The sequence below is a fragment of the Xenopus tropicalis genome, chromosome 1 (genome assembly GCF_000004195.4).
Source record: "Xenopus tropicalis strain Nigerian chromosome 1, UCB_Xtro_10.0, whole genome shotgun sequence".
Taxonomy (NCBI): domain Eukaryota; kingdom Metazoa; phylum Chordata; class Amphibia; order Anura; family Pipidae; genus Xenopus; species Xenopus tropicalis.
This window is the reverse complement of record NC_030677.2, coordinates 65,020,875-65,044,034: the sequence shown is the minus strand read 5'-3', so window position 1 is coordinate 65,044,034 and position 23,160 is coordinate 65,020,875. Positions and strand designations below refer to the sequence as shown.

Here is a 23,160-nt window from a genome sequence, read left to right as displayed (position 1 = left end):
AAGCTGAACAATTTTGACTCATGATATCAGAAATTACTCAATTCCGTTATCCAAAACAGACACACATATGCACCATTACACAGCGGATCAAAAAATTCTGTATTCTGGGTAAAAAAACATTGCAAATTGTATCTGAAACTGCACTTGTATTTGTTAATGACTTCTATTTTGTGCTTGTGTAGTGATATGTTATTAGAGCCAGAACAGGCAAAGAACATTTAAATAAAATATACATAAATCAAATACATTACTGTATTATTATGTCATTATTATATTATCATATTGTTAGAGACAACAAAAGGGCTGTTTCAGTTGGAATTTTTCTGAAACTTTTTTTTTTTTTTTTTAAATTTATTGCATGTTTCTGTTCCTATGTTTTAGGATTTCCAGCTCTAACTGGGACAGGCACCATCTCAATACAAGTGGAAGACATCAATGACAACAAACCTACATTTGCATTAAACCACCACTTTATAACTATTCCAGAAGATGCCCCGACAGGAACAGATATTCTCATGGTAAACTGCTCGGATTCCGATGCTGGCCAGAATGGTGTTATACGGTAAGCTCTATAAAATGGCTAATTTTCTCACCATTAGTCACATCATGTTGGAAAATCTGTTCATCTGTTATCTGCCCATCACTTTGCTCTGACAGCTCTACTATTCTTCATGTGACAAACCATCATTTTAAATATTTGCCATTACAGGTTTAACTTAAGCAGTATAATGAGGATGTTAAGCAACTCTGACAGGCAGAGTGCTACCTACTGAGTGCTAAAGGAGTTCAACCATTTTTTCTCATGATGGCTCTCATTTTCACAGCAAGCTCCTTAATTCAGCATACAGGGGCTTTTTCTGTTAACTATTTCACTATTTGATAATAACAGACTACTATGTTCCGTTTATGCACCCTAAATTGGCTTAATAGGGTAGCATAGTATTTTGAGCACATATCATTCTCCCTGTGAATGAACAGATGGTACTGTTGCTTCAGATAATTAGCAACATTGAAGCTTTAGTTTATAAATATGTGAATAACCTAAAAAGAACTGCTCTGTGTGCATAGCATTTTATTCAGCTATACTGTACTTGAATAAATACTAAAACATTATTGGACTATTATGTGCATTGTATATTTTACTACAGGTAAGGGACCCCTTATCTGGAAACCCCTTATCCAGAAAGTTCCGAATTACGGAAAGGCCATCTCCCATAGACTCCATTATAAGCAAATAACTCACATTTTTAAAAACAATTTCCTTTTTCTCTGTAATAATAAAACAGTACCTTGTAATTGATCCCAACTAAGATATAATTAATCCTTATTGGGGGCAAAACAATCCCATTGGGGTTTATTCAATATTTAAATGATTGTTAGCAGACTGAAGTTATGGAGATCCAAATTACGGAAAGATCCCTTATCCAGAAAACCCTGGGTTCCGAGCATTCTGGATAACAGGTCCCATACTTTTATATGGCATTCCTGGACTGCAACTGTTCTGCGTTGTATGTTTATGGAGTGAATGAACACTCATAATCCAGCGCTTCTTGATGAAAGGATCCGTGTATATAGACCTTCAATGTGGTAGGAATCAATATAGATGAGATGCTGCTTCCTCCCGATGTTAGCTCCCTTTAGGATGAGCCTCAAAGAATATATGCAGTCGTATTGGTGGAAGCGCATAAGAAAAGATAAAAATATATATAGTGCAAATCAAAATGATAAAAAGTTGAAGAATTTTGAAAATCCTTTTTTTTTTTTTTTTTTTTTTTTATACTATATAACGTGAGTGCTTAATCAAAACACCAATGCTAGATAAAGTGACCCCAAACCTGTATATATTATGACACTAATTTGATATCTGCTCACCAGAACAACTTATATAGGAGCATGTAGAGTCATCCCAACCGGGCATTGGTTGAAGAGGGTTCAAATAACACAATTCATGTAGGGTAGAAGATGAAACAAAATATAGCGTAAAATCGTTTAATATAATAAAATCCTGCGCAAATGCAGGCTACTTACAATGTAGTAGTAGGTATAAAAACACAGTGGTAGCGTTGGGCTACCACTGACTCCTCTACTCTGTGTTTTTATACCTACTACTACATTGTAAGTAGCCTGCATTTGCGCAGGATTTTATTATATTAAACGATTTTACGCTATATTTTGTTTCATCTTCTACCCTACATGAATTGTGTTATTTGAACCCTCTTCAACCAATGCCCGGTTGGGATGACTCTACATGCTCCTATATAAGTTGTTCTGGTGAGCAGATATCAAATTAGTGTCATAATATATACAGGTTTGGGGTCATTTTATCTAGCATTGGTGTTTTGATTAAGCACTCACGTTATATAGTATAAAAAAAAAAAAAAAAAAAAAAAAGGATTTTCAAAATTCTTCAACTTTTTATCATTTTGATTTGCACTATATATATTTTTATCTTTTCTTATGCGCTTCCACCAATACGACTGCATATGTTCTGCGTTGTACCCTACAGTACAGGTATGGGTATCTGTTATCCAGAATGCTCAGGGCCTGGGGTTTTCTGTAATTTGGATCCCCTTACCTTAAGTCTACTAAAAGCTAATTGAAACAGCAATGATCAGCACTGATACATGCACAGTACAGTATTATTACAACCCAGTAGGTACAAAGCATGCACAAACCTTCTATCAAACTTGATTTTTTTGTTTTGAAGGGCAAGCAATTGGCATTTTCCAAGCATCCTTGTGCTGCATTTTTGTCTTTCAGTGTTTGATTCCAACCCCCCAAAAAGTTAATTAAAAGTAGAGGTCTTTAGATCATAAGGTGTTGAATAGAAATCCTTTACTGGGTAACACGTCTTTCATAAAATAAATTGTTTATTTTGCAAGCAATGCATTAAGGATGAGATTCTAGTCCTAATAGTTGCAATATTAAAGTCATTTGAAATGATCACTGGGACTTATCTGGAGCAGAAGTGCTATTAATATTACATTAAATCTATTTCAGCAGAATATGCTTTAATGAAATATTCCTATCTTAATGAATTCTCACAGGCCATTTCCTTTTTATGCTTTGCTTAGCAAGGCTTTCTTTTCCGTAACAGCAATGGTGACATATAAATAAAAAAGCATTAAGACACATTTCTTTATAATAACTTGGAATAATAATGTTATATTTTGCTTTAATGTAGCTACAGCCTCAATGGCGGCAATTCTCAGTTTACGATTAACCCATCGACTGGTCAGATCATCAGCAGCTCGCTGTTAGACAGAGAGGCGAAGGACCACTACACCTTGCTAGTCATTGCCACTGATGGAGGAAGTCCTCCCCTGACAAGCACAACAAACGTGACAGTCAATATTCGAGATGTAAATGATAATCCACCAAGATTTTTGCATCACCCCTATGTGACCCACATCCCTTCCCCCACAACAGCAGGTAAGCAACATTTTTGTATCTTGATGTATGACCCAAATATTATTCAGCACTGTCACCTCAAAAATTACTAGGGCAAAAAAACTGTGACCTTGCCATGCAAGGGCCATCATTCCTGCTCCATGGCCTCATGCATACAAGTTGTGTGGGAGACTTAAGTAGGCCATACACGTAGCAACTTTGATCTTTCGTACGACCATTGGTCTCTCTAAAGATTGTTCCCACCCTCCACTGACGTTTAGGGCTGATTCGTCAGATATGGAGGTAGAAACAATAGAAATTCGACCTCCTTCTTTGGATTCAGACCTGAACGTAGATTTTGCTCGGGCGCCTTCAATGGCGCCCAATCAAAATCTTTTAACCTGGCCGATCGATGAGTAGGCCGATCGTTGAGTAGACTGATATCCACAGCCTTCTGCAATATCGGTCGCCTCGTCAAGCCGCCATACACGCAACAAATATCGCACAATATTATCGGTGCGTGTAGGACGGGCTTATGCCCGGCAGTGGGAAACAGGAGTTTTCCTAGGTAGCTAGAACCTGAAGGTACTAGGCCCTTCCCACAAGATTTTGTTTAATTATTGCCGCTCAACACATTAAAAAAGCTGAGAGAATTAGCTGATTACCTTGGTTTGATCGCTAATGGGAGTCTCTTACAAAATCCATCGAGGTGAGATTGTAGATATATGACACAACAACCAAAAACAGCTTTAAGGTTTGTGGATGTGTCATGACAATGCAGTTAAAATCTTTAAACACTTAAAATGCATATCAACTCACAAAATGCAGAAAAGGCTGTGTTCAGTTAGATAAAAAGCTTTTAAGTGTATTACGAACATCTTCTGTCACTGTCAGAATCAAGTACTGAGCAGGAAAGTGTTTTGAGATAGCGTCCCAGTCTAAAACACTGCCCCACTGCTACAGACTCAAGATATGTGATGGAATCAGCTGCAGAATTGTTGGCTTGTTTCTCTCTTGATTTAATTGAACATCAGCGCCTATAAGGGCAGACTGGATGACATAGTTGGTTATTAAGTGATACAGTTCTTCTATGATATTCTGTTGAACATCTCTCCTGAAAATGTGTTTAACTGTTAAGTATATGAGCCTTTTTTGACCATTAGATATTTGTATTTAAATGAAGTACTTTAATAATGTAAAGCAAACAGCAAGGCAACTCCTTCTGGCACGAATAAAGGGTAAGATGAAGGAACTGCGCACAAGCTATGGTTGTATATTTTTCTCATTATTGAAATATATAGAAATGTCACTTATTTAACCTTAAAAAGAAAGATCAATCAAAACCATCAACAACAGAGACACTGTGTGTGCAACATTACACTTAAAGGAAAACTAGACATTGACGATTGCAGCCTTCTATAAAAACTTATCACATAAACCAGCCCATATGTAAAATACTGTTTAATCTAAATAAACTATTTTTACTTTTCTAGTAGTATGTGCTACTGGATAGCCCTTAATAGAAAAACTGCCATTTTAATTACTAAGTACCACCTCCCTGGCTTGTAGGTTCTCTGTGCTCACACACAACTCATGGGCACACATACATGCTTAGTTATATCAGCCAATGAATGGACAGAGCTCTGTCTTTTCTTCCCACACTACTTCCTGTTACAGTTAGAGCTGCATTATTTCCTGTCAGGTGATCTCTGAGGGAACACAGCCCATCACTAAACGGTGGCTCAAGGTAAAAGATGTAAAATGACAATATTTACTAATATGAATATTGCATTTTGGTAGGATTCTTTAATAGGTCACATAATATGATATACATTATCAGTTGGTTAAGTATTCATTCTTTAGTCATAAGTATTTACATTAAATTGCAATATTTAAATAATACAAATGCAAATATATTACTATTGCTACTAGTGTGTGTATTGTGATGAAAAGCAGGGTGTTTACCCTGTTTCATTTTTTGCAAACTTTCATTAATTTGTTGTGTGTTTATAGTTTTTTGTTGTTGTAAAGTGCTACTTAACTTAATAGTGCTATGTAAATACTGACTGAGGGTTACTCATATGTCAAAAATGCTTCTGTCTTTTTTTTATCTGTTTAAATAAATGGAATATAGACTTTAAGACAGCAACAAGTTAAGATAGCTCTTAAACATTTTGTATAAAATATATCTGGCAGATATTTTATGGTGTAGTTATGTTTATCCTCTAGAACTAAAGTAGTGCTGTTTTTCCCTTGCCCGGTTTCTATTAATAATTCCATTCTGCTTCTCTTTGTGCTTCTAGGCTCTTTCGTGTTTGCAGTGACAGTAACAGATGAAGATATTGGTTCCAATGCCGAGTTGCATTTTTCTCTGAAGGGTCGAAATTCAGAAAAATTTCACATTGATCCACTACGTGGTGCCATCAGAACTGCAGGTGCAATAGAGGGGGCTTCTGAAATCACCTTTTCAGTCCATGTTAGAGATGGAGGTCTCAACTCTAAGACAGACTTAACCACAGTGACAGTGAGATTTGCTAACAAAGCTGACTTCCCACTGATTCGAGCTGATCGCAAGACTTTCACTTTTCCAGAGAATCAAGAAGTGGGCACGCTTGTTTCAACCATCTTTGGCTCTTCATCAAGAGGTGGCTCCTTGTCTTTTTATATTGCTAGTGGCAATTTTGGCAACACCTTTCATATTGATGAACTAAATGGACAACTGTATATCAAAAATCCACTGGACTTTGAAACCATGCCAAAATATGAACTCTGGGTTGAAGCAAGAGACATGGGCTTTCCTCCATTTTCTTCTTATGAGAAATTAGAAATAACTGTTTTGGATGTCAATGACAATCAACCACAGTTTAAACAAGACCCTTTTATAGCAGAAATAATTGAAAATCTGTCCCCACGCAAAATACTGACAATTTCAGCTGAGGATAAAGACAGTGGCTCCAATGGGCAGGTTGAATATACAATATTTGATGGTAATAAAGAGGCTTTTTTTAGTATTAATCGAGTTAATGGTGAGATTAGAAACACCCGACAACTAGATAGAGAGAAAGCATCTCAATATACTTTATCTGTTAAAGCTTCTGATAAAGGTTCCCCTGCAAGGAGCTCTATAGTAAAAGTCATTATTTATGTTTTAGATGACAATGACAATGCTCCAAGATTTTCTCAGATATTTAGTGCTTTTGTTGCTGAGAATGCTGTTTTGGGTTGTTTTGTTACACAAGTTACTACTTCCGATGAAGACGCTGGTGCAAATGCAATTAGTCGATACACCATTGCAGATACAAGCCTTCCTTTTCATATCAATCTCAATACAGGAGTTATTACAGTAAGCAGGCCTCTGAATAGGGAGGATAATGATCGGTATATTGTGCGAGTGTCTGCACATGATTCTGGATGGACAGTAAGCACAGACGTGACAATATTTGTAACTGATGTTAATGATAATGCCCCCAGATTCAGTAAACCATCCTATTATTTAGACTATCCAGAAACACTGGACATTGGTTCCAAAGTAACCCAAGTATTTGCAACAGATTCAGATGAGGGTCTCAATGGGCACGTATATTACTTTATTAAATCCCAGTCTGAATTATTCAGAATCAACTCGACTACAGGAGAAATTTTTAATAAGCAGCATTTAAAGTATCAAAACCCGAGTGTTTCAGGCAATATAAATATCAACAGGCACAGTTTTATTGTAAGTGCTTCTGACAGAGGCAGTCCTCCTATTATGAGTGAAACTACAGTGTCAATCAATATTGTGGACAGCAATGACAATGCCCCCAAATTCTCGTCAACAAAATACTTTACTCCTGTTTCAAAGAATGCTAAAATTGGAACAAAATTAATCAAGGTCACAGCAGTTGATGACAAGGATTTTGGACTTAATTCTGAAGTGGGATATTCTCTATCAACTGAAAACATCCATGGAAAGTTCCAAATAGACAAAGAGACTGGCTGGATTACAGTGGCTTCATCTTTAATGATGGATATTAATAAGAACTATATGATTAAAGTTTTCGCTAAGGACAAAGGCAACCCCCCCTTGTCATCACAAGCACTGGTTAATATAACTGTCACTGAGGAAAATTATCATACCCCAGAATTTTCTCAAAGCCATGTGAGTGTAACTGTTCTGGAAAGCCTTAGTGTAGGAACTGTTATAAGAACCATCTCAGCAAGGGACAGAGATGCTTCCATGAATGGAATAATAGCATATAATATATCTTCAGGAAATGAAGCTGGCCTTTTTGCTATTAATGCATCCACAGGTGCCCTGTCTCTTTTAAAGAATCTGGATTATGAACTGTGCCAAAAACATGACTTAACCATTAGTGCTGTTGATGGGGGATGGGTGGCAAAGACAGGCTATTGTGTTGTTACAATTTACGTTAAAGATGTAAATGATAATCCTCCTATTTTCAAGGCTGATGAATATTTCCCTAGTGTTATGGAAAATGCTCCAAGTGGGACAACTGTGATACGCTTAAATGCAACAGATGTAGATTCTGCTCCAAATGCAGTTATTGCATATTCTGTGCAGTCTTCAGATAGTGATCTTTTCGTGATCGACCCAAACACAGGGATAATCACAACCCAAGGCTTTCTGGACTATGAAACAAAGCAGCATTATCATCTAACTGTAAAAGCATTTAATGTGCCTGATGAGGAGCGATGTAGTTTTGTCACAGTGACTGTTCAGTTAGAGGGAGCCAATGAGTATGTGCCCAGATTTGTATCAAAGTTGTATTATTTTGAAGTTTCTGAAGCTGCTCCCAAAGGTACTGTTGTTGGAGAAGTGTTTGCAAGTGATCGTGATGGAGGTATTGATGGAGATGTTCACTATTTAATCTTTGGCAGCAGCAGGAAAAAAGGTTTCCAGATCAACAAGAAGACAGGGAAGATCTCAGTGTCAGGCATTCTAGACAGGGAAAAAGAAGAAAGAATCTCCTTGAAAATTATAGCTAAAAATGTTGGAAGTATCCGAGGGGCTGACATTGATGAAGTAAATGTTAACATTACTATACTTGATGCCAATGATCCTCCTGTCTTTAGTTTAAAAGTATATAATGTTCAGATCAGTGAAGGGGTAACCCCAGGTACTCATGTTACTTTTGTAAGTGCCTTTGATTCTGATTCCGTTCCCAGCTGGAGCAGATTTTCATACTTTATTGGCTCTGGAAATGATAAAGGTGCCTTTGCCATTAATCCACAAACAGGGCAGGTCACTGTTACCACAGAACTGGATAGAGAGATGACCCCCCTGTATAACCTTACAGTGTTAGCCATTGACTCAGGATCACCATCTGCTACAGGAAGTGCTGCTCTTTTGGTTACTTTAGATGATATCAATGACAATGGACCAACTCTGTCTACGACCAAAGGAGAAGTCAAAGAAAACTACAGAGCAGGAACACATGTGATGACTTTACAGTCAACAGATTTAGACCTTCCTCCAAATCAAGGTCCATTTAGTTATTATCTCCTCAGTACTGGGCCTGCTACCAGTTATTTTAGCCTCAGCCCTGGAGGAATTCTCACCACAACTAGAGAGATTGATAGAGAACAAATCAATGAGTTTTTCTTATCAGTTGTCACAAGAGATTCAGGGTTTCCACAGATGTCTTCCACGGGAACTGTTCACATAACGGTGACAGATCAGAATGACAACCCTTCCGAACCCAGGGCTGTGGATATTTTTGTACATTATTATGGAAACCTCTTTCCTGGTGGAACTCTAGGCAGTGTAAAGCCTCAAGACCCAGATGTGTTGGATAGTTTCCATTGTTCTCTAACCTCAGGAGTGACAAGCCTATTCAATATTCCAGCTGACAGTTGTGACCTAAATTCTCAATCAAGATCAACCGATGGGACATTTGACTTAACAGTTCACAGCAGTGATGGTTTACATAGTCCTGTAACTAACAATGTCCGAGTCTTCTTTGCAGGGTTCAGTAATGCTACAATTGATAATAGTGTCCTTCTTCGCCTTAATGTAGCAACAGTAAAGGACTTCTTAACAAATCACTATCTGCATTTCTTGCGCATTGCTAGTTCACAGCTTACTGGGCTAGGAACTGCAGTACAAATCTATGGAGTATATGAAGAAAATAACCGAACATTTTTAATGACAGCTGTTAAAAGAGGAGGTAACCAATATGTCAATCCCAGTGGAGTTGGTACATTTTTTGAGAGCATCAAAGAAATCCTGCTCAGGCAAAGTGGAGTATGGATAGAATCTGTAGATCATGATTCTTGTTCTTATAACCCTTGTCATAATGGAGGAAGCTGTCTGAGGAGACTTGCTGTAAGCCCATTAACAAAAGTCCTGGAAAGCGTTCCTGTAATTATTGTGGCAAATGAGCCACTTAAAACATTCATGTGCAGATGTATGCCAGGATATGAAGGAGAATTCTGTGAAACTGATATTGATGAATGTCTGCCACTTCCATGTCATAATGGTGGGACATGCCACAATTTGGTAGGAGGATTTTCTTGCAGCTGTCCAGATGGCTTTACTGGAATCGCCTGTGAGAGAGATATCAATGAGTGCCTCTCTACCCCCTGCAAAAATGGTGCTGTTTGCCAGAATTTCCCAGGAGGCTTTAACTGTGTCTGCAAAGCTGGCTCAACAGGTAGGATATCTAAAGCAAAATTTTAGTGTCAGCATGGGTTTCTTATGGGCAATATTGTAATAATGAAATGTATAAAAAAGAGGGTTCTTTGGGAAACAACAGAAATGTTGGGGAAATAACACTGAGGATCAGGAAAAAAACAGATGGTACATGAGAAAGATTACTTTGTCAGTACTAATTCAAAGTGTGCAGGTCATGGGTAGCTCAAGGGCATCCCAGTAATCATCCTGTTATTTGAGCATCATTGAGATATGCAGGCTAGAGAGCAATGTGGTAAGCAGGAGAGCCCTGTACTTACTGCCTGCTTGTATGTAGGGTTCCCCTGTGCCTGACGCCTTTGTGCTCTGAAATAATCCAGTGTAAGATGCAGAGCGCAGCCTGAAAAGGCCATTGGTCCTGTTTTGCTTTCCATAGTGCTCATTAGGAAATGGTAAATGAGCCCTTTTAAAGAAACAATAACACTAAAAAATATTTAAACAAGTTTAGATATAAAACAAATTCAAATATTATGTAGAGTTGCCCTGCACTGGTAAAAGCCATTTGTTTGCTTAAGAAACACTATTATAGTTTATATAAACAAGCTGATGTGTAGCAGTTTCATGATGGACAGAAGTCTAAATTGGAATCTTAATATAATTAAAATGCCTTTATTTGCTTATTGGCACAGACCAGTACAGCAACATTTCACGTTCACATTGAGCCTTTGTAAAGTTAATGGAGGCAGTTTAAACAGGGCTAAATGGCATAGGTTAAATAGCAGATAATAGATATATACTGTAGAACCCCATTGTATTCTAAACAGCTTATCTGCTATTGGCTATGTAACTTGTGCCATTTAGCCCTATTTCAGTTTCCCCCATGGCTACACAGCAGCCTTGCTTATATAAACTATAGTAGTGTTTCTGAATTCCCTTATGCCAACTGGCACATTTGTTTTTTTTATCAAAAGTACCAAAATATTTCAATACTTTTTTATGCAATCTTTTGTAGAGTGCAGGAAAGGAATTTTTTTTTGTGCAATGAAAATTACCTACTTCTATACAGAGAAAATAAGTGGATTCATTATTTAAACCTCATTTAGGGATTTATTTGGCAGCTTTTGACTGTTCATATGGTCACCCCCTACTTTTATCTGTGACATTATTTTGCTATGCATATGGTTTAGGTTTTCCCCTAGCATTATACTTTAAGCCCATAAGTACTAAGAAAAATACTGCTGCTGGGACAGAAGTTAAAGTTACAGGCTGCAGACAAGGTTGATGTGTGCTAATGGCAAGTAAAGAACAATACAAAGCTTTGAAGGACTGGAACATGTTAACAATTACTGTAAGCAAACTCTCCCTGCATTTCCTTTTGTTATACATTTAGCAATATAATGGCTTTCAACCTTCCAACCACTGAAACCATTTTTGAACGTGGATCTAGTCATTATATGTATTTATACATCATTGGACATAATTATAATGGTAGGAATTTTCATTATAGCATCCAGTTTATATGATAATGGCAGTAGTTCCATATGTTGGGGAATGTGAAGGCAGGCAAAGTATATTCATAAAAAGGGCAGACAGTGGTTGGAAATATGGTTCTGATATCTCAAATACTTTTGTAGTCATGTGTTTAAAAAGCATCCAAAAACCAATATTGGTTGTTATTTATTTTGGCCGTATTTTTCTGTTGAGTCAAGGTGTCACAGTCTGACAGGTGAAGTGGAATGGAATTTTAACCCTCTTGCATGCAGTTTGTGTTGGGATTTGGAGATCCTCTCAAAACAAGAGATAAAAGAAAAAAGAAAGAACATTAAATAATGGAAAACGAGGGCTATGCCACAATGTTCTGGCATATGTGGGTTTTACTTTAACAAGTCAGTGCCACAGAAGGCACCTTCATCATGACACAGTACCCATAAAATTTAGCACACATTTGTTTGTATACTACGCAAGACAGAGAGGCGTTTAACACATTCCATTCCATCTGCCCACATGCATGCAATAGGAAGTGTCATTCATTGCCCTCATCTTATAAAAGTTCACGCCACTTGACCAGTAAGGCCACAGGTTATGTGATCAGTAGATTTTAAATTAACCTATTGCAGTATACTAGTATTGCTTTTCTTGAATTTAAGCACATAGTACAAAAAACTCTAGAATTCAAATATTGTGTCCCAGGCAAGAAAGCAGAACAAAATGAATTTGCAGGGATGCCAACACACACAAAACTCACTATGGAATGTTTTCTCTCTTTCACTTACCCTAACATGACTGGTTCTCTCTTCTTAAATAACTTTTCTTTCAGCCACTGTCACAAGTCTCTTTTATCTCTTCCAAACGTTCTTTGTTTCGCCTGCCATTTATTTTCACTGTTTTGCTTAATCTTTAAACTTAGCCCCTGCTCCCAACTTTTCTGTTTTTATTATTCTTTTGCCCTCATTTTCTACCCGTTTTCCCTTCTGGGAACAATGTACAAAATGCAACTTGCTCTTTTCCTTTTGCATAATAAATGAGCCTTAAATCGTGTTTTTCAAAGTGCAAAGTAAACTACAACAATTCATATATTGTATCAATTATTTATGTTTTTCATTTTTGTAAATTGCAGGTAAACTATGTGAATCTGCTGTTAATTACTGTGAATGCAACCCCTGTTTTAATGGGGCATCCTGCCAAAGTGGTGTAGATGGATACTACTGCCACTGCCCATTTGGTGAGTACAATAAAACTGTATTTTATTTAATAAAGCTCATAAAAATGTAAACAGACAGGTGAGCCCCCTTGGAAAATTAATCCTTACATTGGGGAACCTCCACTAGTTATTTTGTAACATTTTAGTTAATAAAAAAAAAGTAAGAGCAGCAACTACATCTGTAAGTATAACCAATATAATGAATATCTAAACAAGGTGTTCTAAACCTTTTTCCACTTAGGTCTCACATATTTTATTATAGTCCAAGCATTAACTGTGTAAAGCATCACTTTGGAAATTACAATTGGGTAAATAGTATCTGTAATATTACCATTATGGCATATATATTTGTATATTACCTCCATAAAAAATTCATAATAACCACAATTATAATGCAGTTTTTATATTAAAAAGAGAAAATTGTGTATTTTCGATTACAGCTAAGCATATAAGTTACAAGCTATTACAGCACACTAGAAAATGGGACTGACAGGGATGAGCAAAATTTGTGTTTTTCATGAAACAGGTGACAAAATTTGCCACGTAAAAATTTGCTGCAAGGCAAAAAATGTCAGCCCGATCCAAAAAAATTGTCCTGCGGGAAAAAAATTATGCGTACAGATAAACATTTTTATAAATTTCACGCGCGTGCCAATTTTTTTTGACTCTCAATATTTTTGTTGTTTCACAGATTTTTCGCCATTTCACGAATCTCTTCAAAGATTCGCAAACATTTTGGCAAAGCCAAACAGGACAGATTTGCTCATCACTGGCAGTTTATAATGATTTCTCTAAAAGAATAAGACAAATGGTCTAGATCAAGGAAACCCCAACATCAAAGATGAGTGATGTTGCTCACAAGTCACTGGTTGGGGATTACTGCTCTAGATTATTTAACAGAAAGGAAAAAAAAAAAAAAACTAAATGTCTTTGAGGTATTACTTCAAGTAACTGTCCAGACTTACATTTATGCCTCACAATTTACTCTCTGTATGAGGTCACTTATTTTCAGCCTCACCTTTATCATATCTCATATTTAATTGTAAATAATATGAGTTCAATTTGGAAGTTAGTTTTTGAAAAGTGCCAGTAAGATTGACTGCTGGAGAGAAAACAGTTGAGACGTTTAATAAGAGATATCTTTAAATAATTAGAATGATGTCTTCATACATTTTGGAACAGTAACTTGGTCAAATCGCTTTCCATTCTCTTTGAAAGCCAAAGATATATTGTCTCTGTAATACAGTTACCTCATGACAGAGTTTTCCAGGTTTTTCCACAAGATTATAACTTTATTTATCAACAGTGTGATTGGTATTTCTTGGAATACTGAAGAATACAACAGTCAATTAGTTATAGTGCAGATGTTGTTGAGAGCACAGATAGTAGATGCATCCCACTGAGGAAATGATTATTAAACCATAGTCCTGTAAAATCTCTCTAAAAGGAAAACTGGCAAAGGAAATATAAGTGCAAGGTCACCCTGAGGGCTAATGTGCACATATTTTTATTGTAATTTTGGACTCACAAGGGAGGAAAATATAGCCAATGTTCTTCAGTGGTGCAGTCCACATTGGCTTCTTTTTTGCTACACATTTTATCCTGTTTTTGTTCTCATTTTTTTAAAACAAAAACAAGCCATATTTCTATGAACAAAGTATTTTATATCAGCATCTGGGGAAAGGAAAATTGCAAATCTTAAAAATAGTAAAAAAAATCTGAAAGATAAAAATATATAATTCTCACCTGAGTTATAGTTTTATTTTATATGTCTGAAAGATACAAATACAGGCAATGCAGCCCAAATGGGTAAAGAGTTACTAGTACAGGTCGGGTCCTGATAACAGGTCTTGCCAGAATTTTGATCTCCATACTTTGTCTACTAAAAACTATTTAAACATTAAATAAACCCAATAGAATTGTTTCCAATTGCCTCCAATAGAGATTAATTATACCTTAGTTGGGATCAAGTTTAACTTACTGTTTAATTATTACAGAAAAAAGAAATCAATTTTTAAAATAAAATGTAATTATTTGATTATTAAATGGAGTCTATAGGGATGGCCATCCCATAATTTGGAGCTTTCTGGATAACAGGTTTCAAGAATAACTGGTCCCATACGTGTATAGTAATGCTGAAAATACTTGTGCTGAAGCTTTGCATTAGGCCTTAATTAACGTGTACCAAGTTTAAACTGGTCATATACATAATAAGCCAATGGCTGAGTTGCCAGTTCAGTAGATGTTTTCAGAAATGGCCACCCAAGTTGTGAGCCATATCCAGTTGAACCACTTGGTGCTCAAAGCCATCAGTCAGGCACTGCATCCATGACCTGATTCAGAATTTTCTGTCTAGCCCAGGAGGCAGTTAATTTAGTCACTTACAGAGATCAAGTGAAGACTGATTCAGTCAAAAGAAGCCATAGAATGCCCTTGCTGTGAAAAGACCTGGTCCTTGATGACTTGAAGTGATTTGCTGTACTTAGGAGGTAATAAAAGGTGCAAAGTTTGCTTCTGTTCTAGTTACCAAGCAGATAGCATTTACTGATGCTAGAGAACAATTATCTCATTGGTTGCTGTAGTTTACTAGACTTGAGCAAACTTTGCACCTTTTCTTACATTACCCCATATGTCTGTTATCCAAAGCACAAAAGGCCAAGTAAGTCTCCTGCTGCTTTCTTTCTTGAAGCCCATTTGAAACCCTGCTTTGCTGAGCATGGGATAGGCAACTCGTTTTTGTCTTCATTAAATGGATTCTCTTACCCTTTTGAAGAGCTTTACTGGGCAATTAAAATGATAGATTAATTTCTGTGAAATGCTTTGTTCAAAAGATAATTGATTTCAAACGGCAGTGTCTTATAGGCAGCACAAATCAGACTTTGGGGGCCTTTATATTGTATTGCTGTGAGAAAACTGCCTTTATCCTAAACTGGCAAGAAGAAGTAGTACATATACTAACATCTAAACCTAACTTTCAGCATGTACGAGCAATGGTTACTTGACTTATTTCTCCTACTTATATTAGCTAGTTGTTAAAGAATCATGGGATGTTTTTTCATATGCAGGTGCCTTAGTATTTCCATAGATAATGGTTTTAAAATCTTTATATGCTATAGTGCTTTTGTGCTCTGTTATTTTTCACAGACATGTTCCACTCACTTGTCCCACGGAACAGGCTTCTGCTTGGACTATATTTTTAGATACATTTTTGCAATGATAACAGAGTTATGAAGCATTGTTAAGTACACAAACATCAATAATTGATTGGTTGATATAGATTACTGCCCAGATTCAGATTTTCCTAGTGTAAATAAACCCAATTAGTATTAGTAGTTTCAGCTTTTGTAGAACTACATTTCCAAGCATGCTAGCAGAAACATCAGGATTGATGGGAGTTGTAACAGTTGGAGTACCAATGGTTACCATTTTACTGCCATAGGCAGCTTTTGCCTTATTCATTTATTGTATGTTGATATCATTGGGATTTACGAGGAAATATGGCAGTGCATATCCTTATTTAAGATAAGCCAGACCTGTACATTTCCAGATGACCTTGCTTTTGAATTTTAACTAGATTATTTGATATACTTCGCTAAAATTTATAGGAACAGGATTTAGGGTTTAATAGGACTGCATAAAAAGGTAAGCCAACTTCCTCAGCTTTTGTGCATCATTAAAACTCGTTTTTTGGAAAATATGCTGAAAAAGAGCTCATGCAAAACGCGTTCGGATGAAAAATGTAGCTTCAGTTTTTTGGCCTGAGATCCATTCCAGTGGTTAACATGTGAAAGTTAGCTTAAGAAACCAGAAGGAATGAAAGACACAGTATGATTAATGAAGTGCAGGAAGCTGTGTTTTCGACTCTCATGCAATGGAAGAAAAACAGTAACAAATACCTGGCTTGTGAGGCCATCGCTTGTTCTCTGTTCTTTACCTGTGTATTGCTTTTAAATTGGTCTCCTGGTTATTCAGCTTATTATACCTACAAAAGGAGATTAGAATCCAGTGAAGAGAAAAGGAACAAAGAAAGTTAAAGTAAGGGCTGTGTAGACCTCATACAAAATCCTTATATCATAGTATGGTATAGCAATCCATTATATACTTCATCTCAATAATGCCGCTAACTCTCTCTGGTAGTCATTGCATTAATCTTTTTCAGGGCTGGCTAAAACACCTCTGAATGATTCTCTAATATACATAGTAACATAGTTAGGTTTAAAAAAGACACATATCAAGTTCAACATTTTATGCCTATACATAACCTGCCTAACTACTAGTTGATCCAGAGGAAGGCAAAAAAACCCGTCTGACGCCTCGCTAATTTGCCACAGAGGGGGAAAAACCTTCCGGACTCCAAGATGGCAATCGGACCAGTCCCTGGATCAACTTTTACTAAGCTTATTTCAATAACCCTGTATATCCTTTAATGCATGCAGCCCTCCAGCTTTTGATAACAACAGTTCTGTCATGGAGTTTCAACTTACAACAGATGTAAGATACTACATTTCCCATGAGAAGCAAAGTTTGTACTTTTTTCAAGCTTACGTTTTTATGGTTACCTCTATGGTTTTGATGTCTGGCCAGCAGAATGATGTTGATTGTGCTGCATTTTTTGCTGTTTTGCCTCTATTTCAACAAGGGAAATTTATATTTTTAAAAAATAAAAAGTAGGTTCAGCTACTGAATGTTTTTGGTGATAATATCAATATTTCCTTGCCTTAGGTGTCTTTGGAAAACACTGTGAATTAAATAGCTATGGCTTTGAAGAACTGTCCTACATGGAGTTTCCCAGTTTGGATCCCAACAACAACTACATTTATATAAAGTTTTCTACTATCAAAACTAATGGACTGCTTCTGTACAACTATGACAACCAGACTGGAGAGGGAGCAGAGTTCCTTGCACTGGAAATAGTAGAGGAGAGAATGAGGCTGTCGTACAACCTTGGCAGCGGAACATACAGGCTGACAACAATGAAGAAAGTATCAGATGGACAGTTTCACACAGTGATTGCCCGGAGGGCTGGAATGGTAATTTGCTTTCCCTGAACATTTTCTCTCTGGTTAATGTATTTTGCTCACGTCTTATCACTTTGTTGTTAGTTCAATTAATCATTCTTAGAAAATAGATTAATAACAGTCATGTTTCTATTTTGTTTTTTAAGGGGAGTTTTTTTGTTTTTCTGTTTCTATACCAAATACTACAAACACAATTCGTCAAGTCTCTGGGAAATCTAGATTCTAGTGAATTAGTTTCATAGGCAGTTTGATAATAAGGTACCAAAGACACAAGCTGCAGGCAGCTAGGCAGTTTTTTATGATTGGCAACTTTTCTGATCAGTTGATAAATCCAGGTCTATTTGCCCATGAAATATACTTACTCTTAGAGCAAGGGCACACTCCATTGCCTGGGTTTTGTTCACAGGCACAGAAAAGGGGATCTGCTTTCATGCACTCACCCATGTAGCTTTATTGACAGCAGGATTGGACTGGCCCACCAGTGTACTGGGAGAAAACCTGGTAGGCCCTGGTCCTATTGGTCCCCCACAGGCCGACACAAGCAGGCTACATGGTGGAGCGCTAGGGGGCTGGAATGTATTGAGCTATACATAACTGTGCAGGTGCTGTTATTTATGGTGAGTGGTGGGCCCTTAGCTGGGCGTAAGAGGGGCGGGCTGAGGCCAGAGTGGTGGGCCCATTTTGAGTTTTTTTGTGGCCCCACCTCCCCCAGATTGATGCTGATTGACAGGCTATGGGAGTGTTCCATAGTACAAAATGGAAAGCAACCCATGGTGATTTCCCACAGTTAACTGCCACTCGAAAAGCGGTGTAAAGAAAAACACCCAGTGTGTCACAGCCCTTGATAACATTCAATATCCTAGTATCAACAGTATAACAGACTGAAATATAACCTTATTGAGAGACATGAACAATGTCAAGAGACTGAATAAATCATTATGGTAAATGTTGCTGGTTCTTTGCTTATTATATAATTTCTCACAAGCGTCACTTACCTTTCTGATGATAAAGCTGTTTGTTTAACTTTATCTTTGCACTGTTAGAAAAACACATAATACCCAAAGGGGCTTGTTAATTTAAACAAGGGACATTTGCAAAGATAATATAAATTGCACATTAATTTAAAGTTCCTGGTATACAATTTAGCTACATCGCTTGGTCCCAAATGAAAATATCCAGACCCAGTTCTATGCATTTTAGCATTTCCTAAAACCATGCTGGTCATATTAACTTATGTTGGTAAGGCAGGGAAAAAATGTATCTATAACAGACTGGACAGGCAAATCATAGATGAGGTTTAGTATGTTTTCCTTAACAACCTGGCAACAGATAACCTTATAAGCATTCCTTAAAAACACTTTATATTCAGGGAATCCATTGTTCTGTAAAAATTTTTATTATACCTCCCCTGAATATGGGAAAGAAAAACCAAGACATGGAGTAGGTAAGGTAGTAAACTTTGTTAAGGGCAGTGATTCTTCAACCATCATAAAGATTCTTGGTAAAATTACTTTTCTGTTGGAAGCTCTAACCAATACATACTACATGATCATAAACATACATTCACAGCCACATTTAATATTTATTAATATTTATTTCTTTTTTTCAGTCTGCATCCTTGACTGTTGATACTTGTTCAGAAGAGCAGGAACCTGGGTACTGCACTGTCAGTACTGCTGCCCTTTCAACAGACTGGTAAGTTGTACTGCCAACATAAGTACCAATCTAATACACAAATATATCTGCCCTTATGACATCTTTTACAGATAGCTAAATGTTAACAGTCTTTCTGTATTGGACTAAATACTTCATTTATTTCTATAAAATCACAACACATTGTTGAAAATATCTTAATTTCTGAAAGATGTCTTATCCTGAAAACCCCAGGTCCAAAGTATTCTGGATAAAAGGTCCCATACCTATATTTATACTTGTGTATTAATTATTGTTCGTATATTAGATGAAAATGCAAAAGTCTTTCAGGTACATTTGGATCTTTGATCTTAATTTTTTCTCCTACTAATATTTTTGAGGCAATCTAAAGGGTTGTTCTGTGACACATTCTTACTATTTTGTATGCACTGTAATATATTAGCAAATGAACAAAGGCTTCACAGACTGATACATAATTATATCTATTCATGTGTTAACAATATAAACTTCTTTTGTCTAGACAAAAGGAGGACGATTTATGCTATGATCATTATTTCTTTAAAAATGTGATTCTTTTTCCCCCCCTCTTCTTGGAACAGGACACTGGATGTTCAGCCAAACAGAATAACAGTAGGAGGTATCAGATCCCTGGAACCAATTCTACAAAGGAGAGGACAAGTACAAAGCCACGACTTTGTAGGTTGTATAATGGAATTTGCAGTTAATGGGCGTCCACTTGAACCAAGCCAAGCATTGTCAGCTCAAGGAATCCTTGACCGGTAAATTTTACAAGCCAAGAGATGCAATCTTATAATTAAATCAGTCCTCATTTTTGCGTGCATCATTGTAAACCTATTCTACAAAGTACAGGCAGATAACTGCAGACTGTAATATTCTCATTTCTGTGCATCCCACATTACAATTTATTATCACATTATGCTTGTTTCTTTGAATACTGTTCAAAAAATCTTTTTAATGCCGCCCATTCTATCTGGCAGTTGCACAGGGGCACAACACACAATAAAATGAATTTTCTTTTCTTGCAGGTGTCCCAGGGTAGAGGGTGCGTGTACAATAAGTATGTGCCAGAATGGAGGAACCTGTGTGGATAATTGGTCTTGGCAACAGTGTAACTGTAAAGATGGATTTACTGGCAAACACTGTGAAAAATGTATGTTAAGCTTTAAGCCTCTGCATTAGACATTTGTATAGTGAATCTTATTTCATAGATCTAAATGATATTGTCACATAATATTGTACTCTGCTGATTGAAGTGATGAATTGCGTACTGTGTTGATGAAATTCAAGTTGTAAATTTAAAACAATTGCCAAGTTCAGGACTTAAATTATTTTTTTTATGGTAATATTCATTAGAACTGTGCATATTAGGGTTGATTCACTAAAGTGCAATAAGCGTTATCGCATGCTTTTTTGCGTTAAAATTGACGCGAAAAAAACCGCAGGATTCACTAAAGTAGTATCGCATGCGTTAAGTCGCATATCGTGTGCGTTAAATAGCGTGCAACCGAATGCGTTAATTTTAGTGCATTGCGTTAATTCTCACGCAGAAATAATACTAACGCATGATTCACAATATAATATGGCTAATATGGCGTGTGTGTGACAAGTAGTGCACATGCGTTAATTAGCGCATGTGACAAGTAGTGCGCTGCGTTAATTAGCGAGTGTTGCGTCGAATACCACACGAAAATAGTCATCGCGACTTAACGCAAACAGCATCACGTCTAAATTAACGTAAATATACTCTTAGTGAATCGTGCGTTAAGCCGCGAAAAATAAAACGCGATAAAATTTTTACCGCATGCTATAAATAGCGCTTGTTTTATCAACCCTATTGTGTTTTAAATACCTTCTTAACGGCAAACTGTGGTGCACAATAATCATTTTTAGTACAGATGTTTATAGCATGCACTACACACTGGTACAAAGGTGCAATACTTTTTTTCTTACTGGGAAAAAATCTGTTCACACAAAGGAATATTGCTATAGGGGACATAAACCTTCTACAGCCCAGAAACACCAGCACTGTGTATTTAGGGCAACATTGCTCCGCAAAACTTTTACCCAGGTCTTCAGAGACAACAACCCAACTGACGCAAGTGGATCGTCCAGTGTGAATTCTGACTGCTCGATTCACATTCTGCTCCCTGTTCTGTTCATGCAGTTATTACTGCAGGCATTATCCATATTTTTGCTTAGCCCTAACAACTCTGTGTCTGTTTGATTTGATTAAATAACAACAAGCAAAAACTGGCTGATAGTCTCACTTCTAGCTTTGCCTGACTGGAGAATCCTCACACTTCTGGAATTTAGTTTGAGATTTCTGATTTGGAGGGCTAGGGGCAAAGTGAAGGTTTACATCTCCTTTAATTACTTTTATTATTATATTAGCTAATGTGTTTCTTTTTTCTAAAACTCTCTGTAAAATAGCTTTTTACTACTTGCTTTTTATTCAGGTGCTTTGTTCATATTAACTCACAGCTGATACTTACAACTTACATACTGTATACAGTGTAGTTCAGCAGTAACTAGAGGGTGTACATGACAGGGTCAGTGTCGATTTGACCGGCCCCTCCTGGCAACACCAAGCTTCTGCCCCCTAATAATATACTGTACTACATGAAATACTTTACATCAGTAAAGTGTAAGGCCACTGTAAATGCAATAAGTCCAATATTTAACAAAATTAAATAAAACTTTTCTGTAACCTCTGAAGGCTGCAAGCAATTAAAACCATGAGTGAGGGGCCCGCCTGTTGTTCCTCCTAAGTGCAGATTTCCTCCAGGGATGCACTGAATTCAGGATTCAGTCTGGGATTCTGCAAGGATTCAGCCTTTTAAGCAGGATTCGGAACCAAATACTTAAAATCACGTGACTTTTTGTCACATAAACCCAGAAGTTGACATTTTTATGACGCTTCTTCCACTGGGCCCCTTCCAACACTTTGGCCCCAGGCCTGACCCCCCCCCCCCCTGCTACATTCTACACTTCAGACCCTTATCCCCGGTCTCCGCCCCAAAGCCCCTCCCACTTCGACACTTCACCAATACCAACCACTAGTTTGCTACCCCCTTGCTCTGGGGACAGTGGACAGGAGCTGTTTAAGGTTAAAAAGAACACCCCCTTCACTTCCTTTCTCCTTTAACCCCTTGTGTCTCCACCCCTCTTAACAGGCTACAACAAAACTACAACACCCATAATTCCCAACTTAAATCAATCTAGTTCCCTTCTTTTAACCCTGGGAGTGAGCCAGGAACCCTCCAGTTCCTGGCTCACTCCCAATGGGCATTCTTTCATTTTATAGCTTACAACTTACATTCAGTTACTTTATTTTTATTACACTGTAGAGACTGTACAAGTACTATAAAGTATTTGTTATATGTATATACCATTTTTTGCACTATTATTTTCAAAACATTGAATTGTTAAATGGTTTGTTTCCCTTCCCATTTTTCAGACATGACTGCTGATACAGCCTTGTCACTTGAAAGCAAAGGTTACCTGGAATACACTCTGAGTCAGAGCAGAAAGCGAGAGTTTTTGATTAAACCACGGAGTGCGGATTCAGATCTGATATTCGTGAATCAGCTGGAAATAAAATTCAGGACTAGAAGTGAGAATGGACTATTGCTTCATATCCATGAAAGCAGTAACTATACTATTATAAAGGTAACTATTATTTAACTTAATTATGCAATGTCTAAGTAAGCAATTTGTAATGTATTCCACTGTTGCCATATAGCTTT

At 37.0% G+C, this 23,160-nt stretch overlaps 1 protein-coding gene across 1 annotated transcript in view; it reads left to right on the top strand.

The window, feature by feature from the left end:
* Positions 1-23,160, top strand: part of fat4 (FAT atypical cadherin 4) — a 163,276-nt gene that overhangs the window by 132,287 nt on the left and 7,829 nt on the right. Inside the window, exons 7-15 of the mRNA XM_004911117.4 lie at positions 382-562; positions 3,185-3,432; positions 5,694-10,043; positions 12,639-12,743; positions 17,445-17,752; positions 19,350-19,435; positions 19,993-20,172; positions 20,440-20,564; positions 22,872-23,083. Coding sequence (XP_004911174.2) covers positions 382-562; positions 3,185-3,432; positions 5,694-10,043; positions 12,639-12,743; positions 17,445-17,752; positions 19,350-19,435; positions 19,993-20,172; positions 20,440-20,564; positions 22,872-23,083 — 5,795 coding nt within the window. The remainder of the gene's footprint in view (positions 1-381; positions 563-3,184; positions 3,433-5,693; positions 10,044-12,638; positions 12,744-17,444; positions 17,753-19,349; positions 19,436-19,992; positions 20,173-20,439; positions 20,565-22,871; positions 23,084-23,160) is intronic.